This window comes from Zootoca vivipara, chromosome 2 (assembly GCF_963506605.1).
Source record: "Zootoca vivipara chromosome 2, rZooViv1.1, whole genome shotgun sequence".
In the NCBI taxonomy this organism is placed as follows: domain Eukaryota; kingdom Metazoa; phylum Chordata; class Lepidosauria; order Squamata; family Lacertidae; genus Zootoca; species Zootoca vivipara.
This window is the reverse complement of record NC_083277.1, coordinates 5,885,674-5,902,918: the sequence shown is the minus strand read 5'-3', so window position 1 is coordinate 5,902,918 and position 17,245 is coordinate 5,885,674. Positions and strand designations below refer to the sequence as shown.

The 17,245-nt window shown below is 45.9% G+C and overlaps 1 protein-coding gene across 3 annotated transcripts in view; it reads right to left on the bottom strand.

The window, feature by feature from the left end:
* Window positions 1–16,515, bottom strand: part of LOC118081333 (H-2 class I histocompatibility antigen, Q9 alpha chain-like) — a 51,085-nt gene extending 34,570 nt beyond the window's left edge. For 2 of the 3 annotated variants that reach the window (XM_060269794.1, XM_060269791.1), the window contains exons 1-5: window positions 16,346–16,515; window positions 10,904–11,179; window positions 7,805–8,080; window positions 5,795–6,079; window positions 4,534–4,620 (exon numbers count right to left, since the gene is read on the bottom strand). In XM_060269794.1, the coding sequence (XP_060125777.1) occupies window positions 4,534–4,620; window positions 5,795–6,079; window positions 7,805–8,080; window positions 10,904–11,179; window positions 16,346–16,421 (1,000 nt within the window). In that variant the 5' untranslated portion in view covers window positions 16,422–16,515. The remainder of the gene's footprint in view (window positions 1–4,533; window positions 4,621–5,794; window positions 6,080–7,804; window positions 8,081–10,903; window positions 11,180–16,345) is intronic. The other variant, XM_060269786.1, reaches the window with a different exon arrangement.
* Between the last annotated feature and the right edge of the window lie 730 nt (window positions 16,516–17,245).

The following is a 17,245-nucleotide window of genomic DNA, read 5'->3' as shown; positions in this document are numbered from 1 at the left end:
TCGAGAAGGGATATGCTGTGAACAGGGGGGGAAGAGTTTAAGTTAGAAAGGAAAGATTTAAAATGGAATAAGAAAATAAGTTTTGGAATTTATAAAAGTAATAGAGTTCTTGGAGAAAAATTCAGAGAGATGAAACAACTTCTCTAAGGGGACAAGGGACAAAAAACATCGGAGGAAGAGATCAAAGAAGAAACTGATGGAGAACAAGAAGTATGTCAACTTTCGTATCAGGAGGAAGTTTGCCATGAGAAGAAAGAGGGAAAAGTTTTTAGCCAAGTGTATCAGAGCAACAGTGCCCCCTTAGAAGGGGGAGCACAAATTATGTTTGGACTTCAGAATCCCCATAAGGAACAAAGACTGTTGGAGAAGATTAATTACAATGAACGGAACATTCAAATAAGAAAAGGGCAACAGGGAGGGAATGGAAAATTTGGGCATGTAAAACATTGCAGAAAGGGAGTGGGGTGAAGGGGAAAAGGATGTTATGTTTAAAGGTTGGTTAAAATGGTTTTGAAACTGGTTTCTGGACTTTGGAACTTGCTGAATCGAGAAGGGATATGCTGTGAACAGGGGGGGAAGAGTTTAAGTTAGAAAGGAAAGATTTAAAATGGAATAAGAAAATAAGTTTTGGAATTTATAAAAGTAATAGAGTTCTTGGAGAAAAATTCAGGCAAGGGAGGAAAAGTAGATGATAGTGAAGGTTAAAGTGTTTCTTTTTTAGATTAGAAATGGGAATATTAGTATAGCTTGTAGAGAATTGAATCGGAAGGGATAGTTGGGTGTTCCACCCGCCCCTGTGGGTCGTCTCCGTTCTGGGATCTCTTGGTGGCAGGAGGGGCTTCCGGAGTGGGGGGGACGGGGGGGGATCCAGCTGGAAAAAAACCATTTCCTGCTTTTCTCCAGCATTCTGGAAACTCTTAGTGGCAGGGAGAGTTCTGCGGTGCGGGGGGAAGGAGGGAATGGAAGGAGATAAATAAATATAAAAATCAATAGATAATTTGATTAAATGGCTAAATAGATAAATATAAGTTTAATGAGATTGGAATGGTTTGTGAAAAATGAAAACTGTAAATGGTGATTTGGCAAATGAAAATCAATAAGGGGGGGTCTGGGGAAGCCCAAGGGATAATGTTTAGGAAAAATGATAAGGTTTAAATTTTTTGGTGTTGTGTTGTGTTTTTGTTTTTAATGTCTTTTTTTGATACCTTTTTCTTTTTTGTGTTGTGAAGAGAATTATGTTGGGACAATGATGGACGGATTTATGTATGTGAATTATTGTAAAATCTAATATATTTTTTTTAAAAAGGGAGGAAACACAGGAGTCAGGATCCTGAGGAGGGATTGCTTAAACAATCTTTGGATATTATTTGCCTACATGAGACTCATGTAATAAGAAGACATAGAAAAATCTTACAGAATAAAAAATTAGGTCAGGAATTCATCTCATCAGATAAAGTGAAAAAAAGAGGACTTGTTGTTTATGTGAAAGAGAAATTGGAACCAAAATTAATGTTTAAGGATGAACAAGGAAGAATAATTGCAAGAAATTTGCATAAGATGGAGGTCGGTCAAAATTTCATAAATGTTATTAATGCGATTTATTCAGAACAAAAAGCAAAAGTTATAGTGAACAATGTGGTATCAGAAGATTTAAGAATTGAAAAAGGTACCAGGCAAGGATTCCCACTCTCCCCCCTATTATTTATAACAGTCCTGGAAGTGTTGCTGAATATGATAAGAAAAAAATGAATAAGTAAAAGGTATTAGAGTAGAGTCAAAGCAGTATAAATTAAAAAGCCTTTGCCGATGACTTGGTTCTGACATTACAAGAACCAGAAACCAGTGTGATTAAAGCACTGGAACTGGTACAAGAATTTGGTTTGTATGCTGGTTTTAAGCTTAATAAGAATAAAATTAAAGCTTTAAGTAAAAATCTTAACAATGAAGAGGTAATTAGATTGGAAGAAGCCACTGGTCTGAGTTTTGTGAAATACCTGGGTGTAAATTTAACAGCTAAAATTTTAAATTTGTATAAAGATAATTATGAAAAATTGTGGAATGAAATTAAGAGAGATCTTGATATATGGTCAAATTTAAAATTGTCTCTGCTGGGCAGAATTGCAACAGTGAAAATGAATTTATTGCCAAGAATGTTATTTCTATTCCAAGTGCTCCCAGTGATAGACAAAATAAAATGTTTCAGTGAATGGAAGAAAGTTTCATCCAAGTTTATCTGGCAGGGGAAGAAACCTAGAATTAAATATAAATTGTTAACAAACATAAAAGAAAGAGGTGGTTTTTCCCTGCCAGATTTAAAAATTTACTATGAAGCTGCGACATTGAAAGAATGGTTTACTTTAGAAGATACAGATCTCTTGGACTTGGAAGGTTTTGATAATGCGTTTGGCTGGCATGCATATGTATGTGTCAGGGGTGTCATTGGGCTACCCTCGAGTAAGGACGCTCCAAGCCACCATGTCTTTAAGACTTTTATTCTGCATATTATTTACAGTGCAAAGAGCTTCACGAAAACATGTCTACTCAGTCTGTGTAAGATTCTCGCAATGGCACTTTTCGGCTCCGTCCCCAGCAAAGCAGTTTGGGGACCCCAAATCTCCACCCCCTGTGTTTGCAGGACGTCGCACGCTTCAGTTCCGGGGTGAATTTGAAAGGACGCCCCTCTGATGTCTCCCCGCTAGAAACGTCTCCTGGCCCCTCCTCTCCCGCTGGTAGCACAGGCTGTAGGCAGGCATCACCCTGCTCACTTCCTGTCTCCTGCCCCTAGGCTGTAGCCAGAGCCGTTCGAGAAGCTGGAATTGATGAGGGGTTGCTGTTCCCTGTAAGCCCACCCCCTTACAGTATGGTATGACAAAATAAAGGCCCACAGAGGTTTCAAAAATCATATACCGGTAATTAGAAAACCATTGTATAATGTATGGATCAGGTATAAAGACTTGTTGGAAAGGAAAACACCTTGGTGGATTTCTCCATTGGAGGCCAAGGCCCATAAGAGATTAAATATGGAAACCAAGTGGCCAAAATATAGAGATTTGTTATTGGAAGTAGAAGATAAATATAAGTTAAAGTCATATGAACAGTTAAAAGATAAATTAAATGATTGGTTACGATATCATCAAATTAATGAAGTGTTTAAAATGGATATGAAAAATGTAGGCTTTTCATCTGAAGAATCACATTTGGAAATTGAGTTGTTAGACACAAAGTCAAAAAAATTGTCCAAGATGTATAATTTGTTGTTAGAATGGCATAGAAAAAGAGCTTGCTTGAACATTCACCGCCTCACCCTCTGAATATACATAAGGGTCTGGTGGATTCTGTTTCAGTGTATCTGACGAAGTGTGCATGCACACGAAAGCTCATACCAAAATATAAACTTAGTTGGTCTTTAAGGTGCTACTGAAGGAATTTTTTTATTTTGCATAGAAAAAGATGAACAAGTAAAATCAGTGATGATTGATTGGGTGAAGGATGTGGGGCACAACATTATATTAAGTGATTGGGAGAGATTGTGGAAAAAAGATATGAAATTTACTGCATGCAATGTATTGAAAGAGAACATGTTGAAAATGATGTATAGATGGTATTTAACACCTGTCAAATTAGCAAAAATGCATCATGCAACTGACAATAAATGTTGGAAATGTAAGGAAAAAGAAGGCACGTTTTACCACATGTGGTGGACCTGCCCCAGGATAAAAGACTTCTGGGGAAAAATTATAATGAATTAAAAAAGGTGTTCAAGAATACCTTTGTGAAAAAACCAGAGGCCTTTTTGCTTGGAATAGTTGGAGATAAGATCCCCAAAAAAGATTGTACATTCTTTTTGTATGCCACAACTGCAGCTAGATTATTAATAGCTAAATTTTGGAAATCTCAAGAAATGCCCACAATTAATGACTGGCAGATAAAGTTGATGGACTATATGGAACTCGCCGAGATGACCGGAAGGATCCGCAACAAGGAGGAGATTGGAAGAAATTTAGAGACTATCTAAAGAAATATTGCAACATTTAATTAACCTTTAAGGAAGCAGGGTATAGGCTTTAGGCAGTATAACAGAAATATTATTTAGGATAAAACGGTATGATAAATAATTTTTTGAAATGTATGGTTTTAGAAGAGGAACCTGCTGAATGTAAAAAATGGACAATGTAGCTCAGAGGGGGAGAATGAGGGAAGTCACTATACATTGAAAAGGATAATGTAATGAACGGTAAAAATGTTATGTGTTTGTTTGTTTGTTATTAGTGTATAAAATCAATACAAATTATTATTTTTAAAAAAGGATTGATTAAAACATCAGGTGGGAAGTGAATTTCCTGAGCACACAGTGAGTGCAAAGCAATGACCACCATGACTTTTGGCCCATGCTCAAAGGGTGCTTTTATGGAGAAGGGTCTCTGTAGGGATACAAGGGGCAGCTGCCAGGAAGGCTCCACCAGCACATTCCCAGTCGGAGGCTAAAACAGGAGGACACAGGAGAGGCAGCAAAGGTGTCCAGGGTTTACTTACTGCGGATGATGAAGAAGATGATCCCAGAGACCAGCAAGATGGCAGCCAGGACACCCACAATGGCTCCCACAATGAGCCCCAGGCTGACTAAAAGGGGACAAGAGACATTTTATTCAGACTGGCGGCAGCAGCTCCCCAAGGCCTCAAGCAGACACTCTTTCTCTCTCCTAACAGGCCAAGGTCCTCTCTGTAGTGGCCCTGATACAAGGGAGTTTTTTTCCATCAGAGTCCAGCATTAGAGGTCTTCAAAACAACCAATTTATTTAAGGAAGACAGTTGGTCTCCTCTTACTCATGTGCTTCAGCCTTCTCTGTCATGACCCTGATAGGAAGGGATTCCTTCCCCTCTGAGACCCCCCCAGAGCCCAGCATTACAGGCTTCAGGGAAGGCACAAACCCTTAGGAAGAAGCATGTTGTGTAGGGTTGCCATACGTCCAGTTTTTCCTGGACACGCCCTCTTTTTCAGACTTAAAAATGTCTATCTAAACAGATTCTTAAAATGAGGCAAAATGTCCAGGTTTTTTTGTTTGGGTGGAATCTCTGGAATTGAAGTCCGTAGTGCTAGTGAGTGAGCACGGGAGAAGAGCCCTGGTCCCCTCTCGCCTTCCTGTGTGGGTCTTTGGCTCATAATCCTCACTTGCCTGCCTGTGAGAAGGAGTCTCTGAGGTGTTGGTGTGGATGTGCGTTCATGCATACGCTCCTGCGGGGGGAGAGAGAGTTTGGCTGTTAGACATTCTGCTTGGCTTCCTGCAGACACAGCTTTCCTGGCGGTGTGTGTAAGACGAGCGTTGTTAGTAAAAAAAAACCCTCCTTGCTCTTCCCAGCTGTGTGCGAGTGTTTTGTAGCTGGGTGCGATTGTGAGGAGGAGCGAGTGAGAGTCTTTTCCACTGTTCAGTACAGTCAGTCTGGGGCTCCCTCTTTTAAGTTCATTGCCCCTTTTTCAGTCACAGTGACTGTAAGTTTGATTTTGAAGAAGTAAAATAGCTGCCAATAATCTGTGACATCACAACTACTTGGGCTTAAAGTCAAAAAGTGATGGCCAGTTTTTACCTATAACATCCAGTTTGAGTTCAAGGCCTATGAGAAAAGGCTACATCTCTGTTGAAATCTAGTTTCAGATTCAAGTGCTTGCCTTAAGAGACAGAGACAGGATCCAACTGGGGGTTCCCCATCTGAGCTGTGCTGCTGCTGAAGGGAGGAGTTGGGTGAGAATCCCCCTCCCAGAGCCCACCCCTTCCCCTCCTGTCTGTCTGTCTCTCACCTGGCTTCTCCCAGGCCACGTCCAGAGGCTTCTCCAGGCTGTCATGCTCCACACGGCACCGGAAGCGGTCCCTCTCCTCGGGGTCGATCTTGACACTGAGCAAGACATAGTAGGTCCCGTCTGAGTTGGGGGCAACCAATCCTCGGGAGGTGCCCTCCTGCCAGACCTCCCCGTCCTTCACCCAGTTGGCATCAATCTCCTTGGGGTAGAAGCCGTGGACTTGGCAAACAAGGGTCTCCAGGCTGTCATAGTCTGCCTTCCTGGTCACCTTCACCACCGGAGCCGCTACAAAAAGGGCCACATTGGGGTTTACAGATAGACATCCACAATGGGAGCCTGACCTGAAGGAATCCTGTATTCTTTAAGAGCAGAAACCCAAGGGACAACCTAGGCCTGCCTCCCAGAGTGTCAGAATCTCCTCACATCTGCAGAAATTAAAAAGAACTGCAAATAAATGGGATTCCTCAACTTCCCTTGGCATCTTCCCCTGTCAGTGTCTATGGTGGAACTGTTTTTAGATGTTTTATCTTTTGTTTTCCAAAGCAGACTCCTTTGGGAGGGAGGACTGGGTACAAATTAATTCAACATCAAAAAAAGCTCTAACACTACTTGTGGTTCCAGGGAGCTGATCCTGGTTCTTCTCTTGAGGGGGAAGAAATGCTGGACTCGCTGCTCTCTGTTCTCCAGGACTTCTCAATAGTTAGTGAACAAAGCCAACAGCCCTGGAAAAGACAGAGCTCCTTCCTAGTTCTCCCACCTGCCCTGAAAGGGTCCCCTGAGGTTTGAAAGGGCCAATCTCCCTTCTCCACAGCAGCCTCCCCTGGAGTGGAAATGGCAGAAGAGGAGGCCCAGTAAGCCAGCAACTTATGCACACTTAACTTGTGCACATACAGCTTTACAAAAAATATTGGCAAAAAATATTGTAAAAGCCAAAAAGTGGGTGGGAAGGGGGTGGGCGTCTGGGGAAGGACTTTGGCAAACCCAATCGCCCCTGAATCCAATGTGGTTTGACTATACACAATTTTAGCTTTAGGCACGATTTGCAGAATGTAATCCATTCTGAGGGAGATCAGCCCTGAGTGCTCACTGGAAGGACAGATCGTGAAGCTGAGGCTCCAATACTTTGGCCACCTCATGAGAAGAAAAGAGAAGACTCCTTGGAAAAGACCCTGATGTTGGGAAAATTGAGGGCACTAGGAGAAGGGGACGACAGAGGACGAGATGGTTGGAAAGTGTTCTCGAAGCTACGAACATGAGTTTGATCAAACTGCGGGAGGCAGTGGAAGACAGGAGTGCCTGGTGTGCTCTGGTCCATGGGGTCACAAGGAGTCGGACACGACTAAACGACTGGCCCCTGTGCCAGATTCCTGAAGGCAGAAGAGTGGACTGTACCATTTCAAGGCACAGGGTTGAGGACCTGAATGTTCCCCATGGAAAAAAGTAGTATCCCTCACAAATAAAAAATATATGTGCAGGTTTTCTGCTTCTAGGCCACAAGTGGATAACCTACAGTCTTAGTGAGGGGGCTGCATCCATAATTTATGAGCTCCCCACACATTTTCTATTTTTTTAAAAAGGTTAATTAATTTAGTTTTAAAGACTTTCCCCATAGGTACATACCCATGTGTAAAGGCAAAAGGTTTTTCTGTATCCTGCCTCAAATCTGTCCATTTCCATTTTCTTTTTTTACTTAATTTAAAAGTCATTTTGCTTTGCTGACCAGTTCCCTACTGTTTCTTTGTGCCCCCTCCCCTCCCCCATTTGTCATTTGCCATCCCTTATTCTAGCCAAAGGGACATGTGGGGCTGATTTTAAACATCTCCCCCCCACCCCATCATAGTCTAAAATGACTCCCGTTCTCCTCCCAGAGCCCCAAACTTTTTTATGCCGCCACCACAAGGAAAAGTGTTTGCTGTTTGGTCCAGAAAGGAAGACTGTTAAGGAGGGGAGGGGAGCTGGTAGGGAAACTGCCCCACTGAGCCCCCCACCCCACCCACTGCTCCCCCTCACCTGTCCTCAGCAGAGACTCCTTCCCATAGTCCAGGTATTTCTGCAGCCACTCAATGCAAGTCTCCTCCAGGTAGTGCTTATTGCCCTGGTTGCAGGCCAATTCAGGATCCCACTTCCTCTTGGTCACTTGGGCCTCCTTCTCAGCTGCCGTCCAGGTGAGGGTCTCCTTGTCAAAGGCGATGAAGTCTCTCCCATCATAGCTGTACTGCCAATACCCTTCTTTGCGCCCATCTGACATCAGCTCACACCCAACCATCTGCTGATAGGTGTGGAACCCTGGAAGGGAAGCCCCTCCCCCATCAGCAAAAGAGCCCAGGAAAAAGGATTTATTGGCCTCAGACTCAGGGAAGAGGCAGCAGTCAGAGGTGAGAAAAATCAACCGGCATCGTAACACGTTCACTGAGGCAAACACTACAATCCTGAGCCTCTAAAGTCCGCCTTTAATTGCCCTCCTCTCTCTCATGCCTCACACTTTCTCTCCCCCCCCCCCAACAAACCCTAGTGGGTTCTCCCAACTCCCTGGAGGCGGGGGAGGGGTGGGTGGGTTTCCCTTCCTGTCCCTTGCGATTTCACAGTCGGTCCATCTTTCCCCTCATATTGAATTTTAACAATATATGTTAAAAAGTCTCCATGCATCCATTATTTCAAGCTGGCAGCCAAACATCATTCCCCCACTCTCCACCAAAATAGACATGTCTTTGTATGCAATAATATTCTGAAAAACAAACTGGGGATCATGTAATGTTGCTTAATTGAATATAATGCATCATTTTAAATTCTTTTACTGTATTCTTTTTCTTGCTAGGTCTTATTACCTTACTTGTCAGCATTTAAAGTTTCTGGCTGAATTTTTTTTATTGATTTCTCAATACAGCCAATATTCATAATTTTAATTTACAATTTTTTTTATTGCATTTCCATTATATATATTCGAATACAATTATTCCTTCTATTAATTTTTTGCTCATTTGAGCTTAGCGACTTCCCTCTATCCCACCCATGCCTTTCAAAATTCCTCATATATCCTTGCATTTATACATTTTTAGAATCTACATTTTCTTTTTAAATTTATCTCAATCTTTAAATAAAAGCAAAAAGGTACTAATTGTAAATATTACAAGACTTTTTACAATCCTGCTAGTGTTGTTAATTGATTGCAATGATCCTTTAAATATTGCGTAAATTTATTCCACTCTTCAATTTTCATAATCTTAAATACCCCAAAACTAAAAACAAGTCTGTACTTTCGGGGAAAACAAAGCTATAATAACCAATATTAATTTAAATTTTAAGATGAACAACTTTGTTTCATTAATTTTTTTCTATCACAGCTATGGATTGTAGGAAAGTTGTACCCAGTAGCCATTTTCCCCCTACGATGTTCAAAAAACGTAAACTTTTGTTACAAGAGATAAAAAACCCATAAATTTCATTCTTTGTGGCAAAATAGCATGTCTTTGCAATAATTTTCACCATCAAAAACTTTTGATTCCATCATGCCCCTATGCTGAAAATTTAGGTTTTCCACCCAAAAAAACTACATTTATAGGTTTTTTAAGGCATTTATAAAATATTTTGAGTGCTGGTGTAATTTTTCCTGAAATCTGCATCACGCTATTGAGCTCTGTGTAAAATTTCAAAGAGATCTGATCATTGGTTATGGAGGAAAAAAATAAAATGTACACAAGGCCGAGGATCTCAAAAGGGACAGAAACGCAGATTTCACGAAAGTGCTATAAAATTTAAACTGTTTGAGATAGAGGGGAAAAATTTAAGGGGGTTTCTTTCAACCATAAGGGAAGGGTATACACAAAGTTTCATCAAACTCCGAAACGGTGGGTGACAGGACCACGTTGAACTGACGTGGAATGACCCTAATATCTTTTGACTCATTTCAGAAGGAAGTTTAAAAAACAAAAATGTATGCCAAGAGGCTTTGGCCAGAGGTCTCCCAGCTTCTACTGACTTTAAATGGTTCCAAGGCTGGATGGGGCAGGAGTGTGGCAGAAATCACCATAACTGGACCAAGGGGGGTAAAAGACCTTTCTAAAGGGTCCTGTTACACATCCCTAAGACTGCGAGACAATAAAGTAAGTACAGATGGATAATAAATGCTGGAGATGTGGGATCTTATGCAGGTTTACTCAGAAGCAAGTCCCATGGAGTTCAGTGGGGCTTCTTCCCTCCCAGAAAACTGGTCATAAGTTTTCCAACTAAAATCAGAGAGAGTGAAACTCCTGAAATAACACAACCCAAAGTACTTAGGCAACAGATTATTTCTGATATTAATGGGCTCTGATCCAGTTCTGGCCTAATGCTCCTTTTGGACACAGGACAGTCAAGCATGGCAGCGCCAGGCTAATAATTGCCAGTGAAGATGTTCTGGGGACTCCCTGTCTCAGGCTGCAGGAAGACCTTGGGGGCTCTTGTCTGCCCCTCCACTTCAGCTGCCCACTATGCCTATTCTTTTAACCATGTATTTGCCACTCTGATCCCCCAAACCCAGTCCAATCCTGTTCCTTAAAAAGGCTTCTCTTTCAACACTGTGCAAGGCAGTGGGAGGGGCTTAGGGATGGTCAGAAGGGTCAGCCAATCAGAACCTCTGTCTGGGCAGCTGGCTTCTCCTTAAGCAGGACCAGAACTCAAGGCTTGCTTGTCTCAGCCTCAGGATTCCCACCCTTCTCTTTCCCTCCCAGAGGAAAATGAACTAGACAGATTTCCCCCTCAGAAGGCCTAAGCTGAGCCTAGCATGGAAGGAAGGGCAGGCAATGGAGACATTTCCTTGATAGGATGTGCAGGTCCAGAGAGTGTCATTCTGGAGGGTCTCTCCCCCCCCCCAAGTCTCATTCTCTGTCCCCTCCACCCCACACCATCCCAGCCCCCATTGAGACCTTGAATGGGATCTTCCCTCTGCCCTCCTCCATTCCTGCAGTTAGAAACTGATCAGAAGGGAAGGGAAGAAGATTCTGCCCTGCGTAGAGCCCCCCACCCTCCATTTCCTTGTCTCCCTGAAGCCCCCTCCCTGCAATTCTGGCCCCTGGAGGAAAGGATATGGGGGGGGGGAGGTGTGCCTCTGTGCCTCTCCTGCCTTCCACTCACCTCCGCTCTGGTTGTAGCGATTCAACTGTGTCTGCAGCCTCTCCCTGAACCACAGCTCAGAGTGCTTTAATTTCTGAGTCTCCCTGTCCCAGTACTGAGGCTCATCCTTTTCCACCTTCCTTATCCAGGGGACGCGAGGCAGCGCCTTCTTGGTGTCACTGTCATACTGAACTAATTGCTGGTCATCCACGTACCCCACAGCAATGAACTGGGGCAGCCCCTGGCCAGGCTCAGACATGGCTGTGTAGAAATAGCGCATGGAGTGAGAAGTGGAGCCTGGAAAGGAAGAGAGAAGGGACAGAGAGTTAGGGGTCCTACAGAAGAAGGAAGCACCCTAATCCTGCTGTATTACAGGCATCAGCCCTAAATTAGGAGATCCAAAGTTCAGCAGGGTTTGGGGGAGTTTGTAGACCTGCCCTTAAACATGGAGGAGGCAGAGCAGAGGGAGGCTAAGAATCACAGTTGGAAGGGGAAAAGAAGGATATACATACAAGTAACAACAATAGCCCATGGGGCAGTGGGTGAGAAAATGCTCTGCCAGGCAGCATGCCTAAATCTCTACACATGTCTCTGCTGAGGCTCCATGTGAGGGAAAGAGAGGCCAGCCCCTCCCCTTTTGCCAAGAGGGCAGGAATTGCCCCTCACTTGCAAGCGCCAGGCTGTTGAGAGCTCCTACAACATGGTCTGAAGGCTCAGGATGCAAGCACTAAACTGAAACTAAGCAGGCTCAGGCCTGGTAAGTGGATGGAGGGGAGACCAGACAAAGCAACATCCATAGATGGGAGAAGAGGAAGCTGCCTCATACTGTCCACTCTGACTGGCAGTGGCTCCCCAGGGACTCAGGATGGGGCCTCTTTCTCAGGGATTGAACCAGGGACCTTTTCTGGGCAGGGCAAGTGCATAATATAAAATATAACCCAAATAGCTTTTGGGATCAGACCAATGGCCCACTGTGAGAATGGGATGCTAGTCTAGGCTGGCCCCTGGCCTGAAGCAGGCTCTCCTTCTCTTCTGGGGATGGCTCCTATATGCAGAAATAGGCCTAGTTGGAGCTGCCCCACAACCTGACCTTCTGGAGCCATGCACTGAACAAGTCTGACCTGGGTCTTGCTTCCTGGGCTCTGGGAGGCTTTGGCAAGACTTCATGGGAACTCAGGACATCCCCACAAGATCTCATGAGAACCTCCTAGAGTCTATGATGCAAGGCAGAGTCTATGATGCAAGGAAAACCTTGCACAAAAAGAGCTCTCTGCCTTCTGCATATATAATTTGTGTGATTCCAACAGGCCAGGCTGCTCTGGCCACCAGGTGGCCTAATGAGTCCCACAGTAACAGCCAAGGAAGATTTGCGGAGAGATTGGAGGGGAGGGAGCTGAGCTTAGACTTTCAGCATCAGACCCAGAGCTGGCCCGCCCAGGAGGCAACCCCCCTGCTTCTGCTGCCACCAGAACACACCCCCTCATTGGCAAGAGGGAGGCGTTCTGGCCCCTGGTGTTGCCCCTTATCTTTTCCACCACTGGACGGAGAAGTTGAGTTGAGTTCAGTAGGAAAAGGGGCATTTCCATGGCGGAAGGTAGGGGGGCACAGTGCTAAGGGGGGGGGGAGAGGAAACAATTCTTGTTTTGCCTCAGCTAGCAAAATAGGAAATATTATTATTATTTATTGAATTTATATACCGCTCTATACCCGGAGGTCTCAGGGCAGTTCACAGAACAAAATCTATATATATATAATCAAAATAAAAACAACAACCCAATAACACCTCCCCCCAAAGAAAACGATATTTTAAAAGGACATAGATGTCAATCAAATAAACCAAAGGCCTTGTTAAAAAGGAATGTTTTTGCCTGGCGCCTTAAGGCAGTGTTTCTCAACCTTTTTTGGGCCACGGCACACTTGTTCCGTGAAAAAAATCACGAGGCACACCACCTCCATAAAACATACCTCCATGCATTGTAGAGCGAGACCACCGAGTGCCCCAGCCAGCCAGAGGGGCCTGGAACCGGCGGCTGCAGAGCGGAGCGCTCCGAAACGGCGAGCGCTCGGAGCGCCCTGCAGCACCTGGCCTCTTTTCTTTGCCGAGCGCTCGGAGCGCCCTGCAGCGCCTGGCCTCTTCTCTCTTTTTTTTTGGGGGGGGGGGCTGCCCAAGGCCGGCGGCACATGACAAGGCAGCAAGTCGCCCTTCTCGCCGCAGCATGTCGCGGCACACCAGCCAGCCTCTCGCGGCACACTAGTGTACCGCGGAACAGTGGTTGAGAAACGCTGCCTTAAGGTGCATCATGAAGGTGACAGGCAAAATTTCCTTGGGAGAGCATTCCACAGACAGGGAGCCACTGCAGAGAAGGCCCTGTTCTCACGTTGTCACCCTCCGAACCTCTCAAGGTGGAGGCACGTGAAGAAGGGCCTCAGAAGATGATCTCAGGGTCCGGGTAGGTTCATATGGAAAGAGGCGGAACTTGAGGACCCATCATACTCCTGTGAAAATTGTGTTGAGTGCATTTGGACAACTTCAGCCTCAAAGAGGAAGAAGACTGCTTGAGTTCGGCCAGTGACTCATTTCAAAACAACTAGGAAACTAAAATAACAATCATAGATGGGACCCTGAGGGTCCAGACCCCTGCAATGTTGGCATGTCAACTGCAACATCCATGGCAGATGGCCATACAACCTCTGCTAAAATACCTCCAAGGAAGGAGAATCTACCACCTTCTGAGAGAGTTTCACGGTGGAAAACAGAGTGCAAGGAATCATAAAACTGCAAGATCAGTTTGCTTGAATTACGTACACCTTGATGGTGTGTTGACTCTGCTCCTCCCTCCAGCTCAGTTTCCTTTCAGGCAAGATCCCAGCCCCCCCCCCCTCCTAGGACGAGGGCTTCCACCAGTTCAAACCACAAGAGCTCAGAGCAAGGCTGCCTCTGGCTGTGGCATCTGGCTAAACAACACAGGTGGTTCTTCTCAGTGGTCAGGAGACAAAGAGCCACAAAATGAGTCACACGTAAGCCCCCAAAGTGAGGAGGAACTTGAAGGAACCAGTGGTCTCCACCACCCTTTGCCCTTCCAAAGCCCCCCTGCCCAGCCCTGTAGCAGACACAGTGAGGGGGCAGCCCCCCATATGGAGAGGGTTTAACAGAGAAATAACAGGCCTTACTCTTTAGTTCTTAAAGCTTTGTAAGATACTGTGAGAATTCTTAGGCAACAAGCAACTATTAAACTATTGTTAGTATTATATTCATACCATTTTCCATTAGAGAACCCCAAAAACTATTTACAATTTTTTTTGGGGGGGGGCATAAACATAAGAAAATAACCAACCAAACTAGATAATCATATCCTATATAATAAAGTCCAAGTGTCTCTGCGTCCAGTCCATGTGTCCGTGGGATTGCGCTACTGCGCATGTGCCCCACGGACAGCCGTTTGGGACTTGGAACGCAGAGACTTCGGACGGGATAAACCAGGACCGTGAGAAAGATTACATGCTTGCATATACACAACCATACAAAAAAAAAAGTGTGCGGCTTCCCCTTGCCTCTGCTGCGCTACGGAAGGATCTCTCTCTTTCCTCCTGGTTTCTTCTCCGTTAGAGTGGAAGGATTGGAGGCAGGCGAGTGCCGGCGAAAGGGAAAGGGAGGGTAGGTGGGTGTGGATAGAGAGAGTGCGCGAGCTGCGAGTGATGTGGCTGCTGGGCTGAAGGATTGTTTAGCCGTTACTCCAGGGGCGAAAGCAGGAGAGCGGGCGGGCGCACCCGCGGGGAAGGGGGAATTAGTCCCTGGAAGTGTGTGTGGATTGGGGGGGGGGGGGTTGGAAGGGCTGCTGCAACTGGGACCAGCGAGGGGAGAGAGAGAGAGAGAGAGAGAGAAGAGTAGAAAAAAGAGGGTGGGAAATGGGGAGGGAGAGAGGAAGCTGAGGAGGCAGCTGGCTGGGGTGGGGGGCGGGGAAGGGACTGAGTGAGGGGCTGAGGTGGTGGCGGTGGGTGGTTAGTGGGGGGGAACCCCGCTAATTAATTCTAGCACCCGTTAATTTAACGGGCTTCATGATACTAGTTCTTCAATAAAGAGGATCAGAGTGCAAAATAAATATTATCTCCCTCATCTCATAAACAGCAGGGGTGAAGGAGAAATCCCACATAATCTCAACATCCTATTCCCCCTTCCCACTCCCAAAAATGCCCTGCTGGTATCTCCAAATCTTTCTCCCTCCCCATGAAGAATAAGGTGGTCTCACAAGAGTGTCTGCTTAAAACATTTTTCTTTGGGCAAACCTATTCAGATACGTAAAAGTTGACATGTTTTGGGCTCTTATTGCTAATTTTAATTATTTTGTAATGCTTTCAACTGTTTTTATTATTTTACTATTTCCTGTATATCAATAAGTTTTCATCACAATCAAGCAGGATGTACATTTTTTTAGTTAAACAAAACATGAGTGGCAATCCCAAAAGGAGAAAAACACCAAAGGTAGCAATCAGGAATGTGGCATTTAGAATTTAATAGTGTCAAACGCTTGAATAGGATGCAGAGCCAGTCGATTGGTGGAGCAGGAATATTCTGAGCAAGGGCAATTCATGTCTAGGAGCTCCAGAAGCCAGGCAGAGACTCCATTTTATTGAATGATTTTTTGGGGGGAGGGAGAATATAAAAGGAGGGGGTATTCAAGGGGAACTGGCCTGTAGGGTGGGGACCCCCACTTGTTTCTCAGGAGTTGTTTGTGCCCTTAGTCCACAAGGGTCCTACAAAAAAAGGCACAGAAAAGCTCCCTGCATAATTTACAGAACTACATGCTTGACAGGCAACTGGAAAGGGCTTGGGGGGGAGGGGGGAGTTACAATTGAAAAGCAGAAGAACCTGATGATGAATGTGCCTGTGAAAGGGAATTCCTGAACAAAAGAACCTTGGGAATTGAGGGTGGGGACCCCTTATTCAGACTCCCCCCCCCCCCCCGCAATGAAGTCAGCTCTACACCCGTCCACCTCCCACCCCCAGGCTGGTCTCCTGAGTTTTTAGCTGAGTTTTAAGAGCGGCTGAGGGATAGATTAGAAGAGAGGGAAGAAAATAGAAGAGGAAAGACTCTCTTATCTGTATCTCTCTCTCTCTCTCTCTCTCTCACACACACACACACACACACACACAAACCAGAGTCAACACGAAGCTGTCGGGGGACGGGACATGCGAGTCACTCTCCCCACCATTAATCCGGCCAACACTTTCAAGTTTTGTTTTGTTCTTTGCTTGAGCTACGAGCCAAGCAGTGAAGCGGTCCCTGCCCCGGACAGCATACAAAACAAGCCACAAGTCTGGGAAACAGATGTTTGGAAAGGGATCCGGCTCCAATTCGGACCAGAAACTCCCCGACCGCCCCTTTCAGTGCCCACGAAATGCAATTCATCAAGAGGGCTGAGTGCCAATGATTTTCTCCCCCCGCCCAGGAGCACAGTCCTTACCTGCGCAGTCCAGGAGCAGCAGGTGGGCAGCCGCCCACAGGATCAGAGGGGGCCTGCGGAGGAGGAGGACCCCCATGATCTCCCCCCAAACGAAGCTCCTTTTCCCTCCTCTTCCTCTAGCGGCGTCCTTCTCCCTCCGCCGCTCTGAGACCCGCTCTCTGCCCCGCCTGCGGAACCATCAGCAGCGGGAGCCGGGATTGGGCGAGGGGATAATATTTCGCCAATCGGAAATCTGCGGGAAGATGGCGGCATCGGTCGCCGGACAGACTTCGAGGCTCAAGTTTGGGAGCGAGGCTGGAAAGGGAAAGAGAAGGTGATTGAAGCTCCTCGCTGAGAATCGCCGCCTCCCTCCCTCCCTCCCTCCCTCCCCCTGGCAGGTCTTCCTGTCCTACCCTGCAGGGAGGGTGGAGGGGGGTCGCCAGGGGAGGACCCCAGGTTCAATCCCCGCATCTCCAGGGGGGTCTGAATGCCCCCCTTTCTGAAACTGGGGAGAGGGGCTGTGAGATCCTGCGCCAGATGGACTCGTGGGCTGAGTCAGTGCAAGGCAGCCTTCTTCTGAGTCCTATTTCTAAAAAGCCCTTGCATGTCTCCCTCCACTGCCAGAGGCAGGAAATGCATTAGAATAGCACTCGCTGGGTGTCCCTCTTCCGTGCTCCTTGCAACACTTCTTACTGGGGGCGCAACTGGTTGGCCACTGGGAGACCACCATGCTGGACTCGATGGGCCCCTTGGGTGGGATCCAGAAGCCTGGCTCTTCTGCGTCCCTCTATCTAGTAGCAGGGGGTTCCAACGTTTAACTGCCTTGTAAAGAAATGCTCAGTGTTACAACTACTGTAGGTCTGAACCTCAGGGTTGAAGTCAAAACAGAGAGAGAGAGAGAGAGAGAGAGAGAGAGAGAGA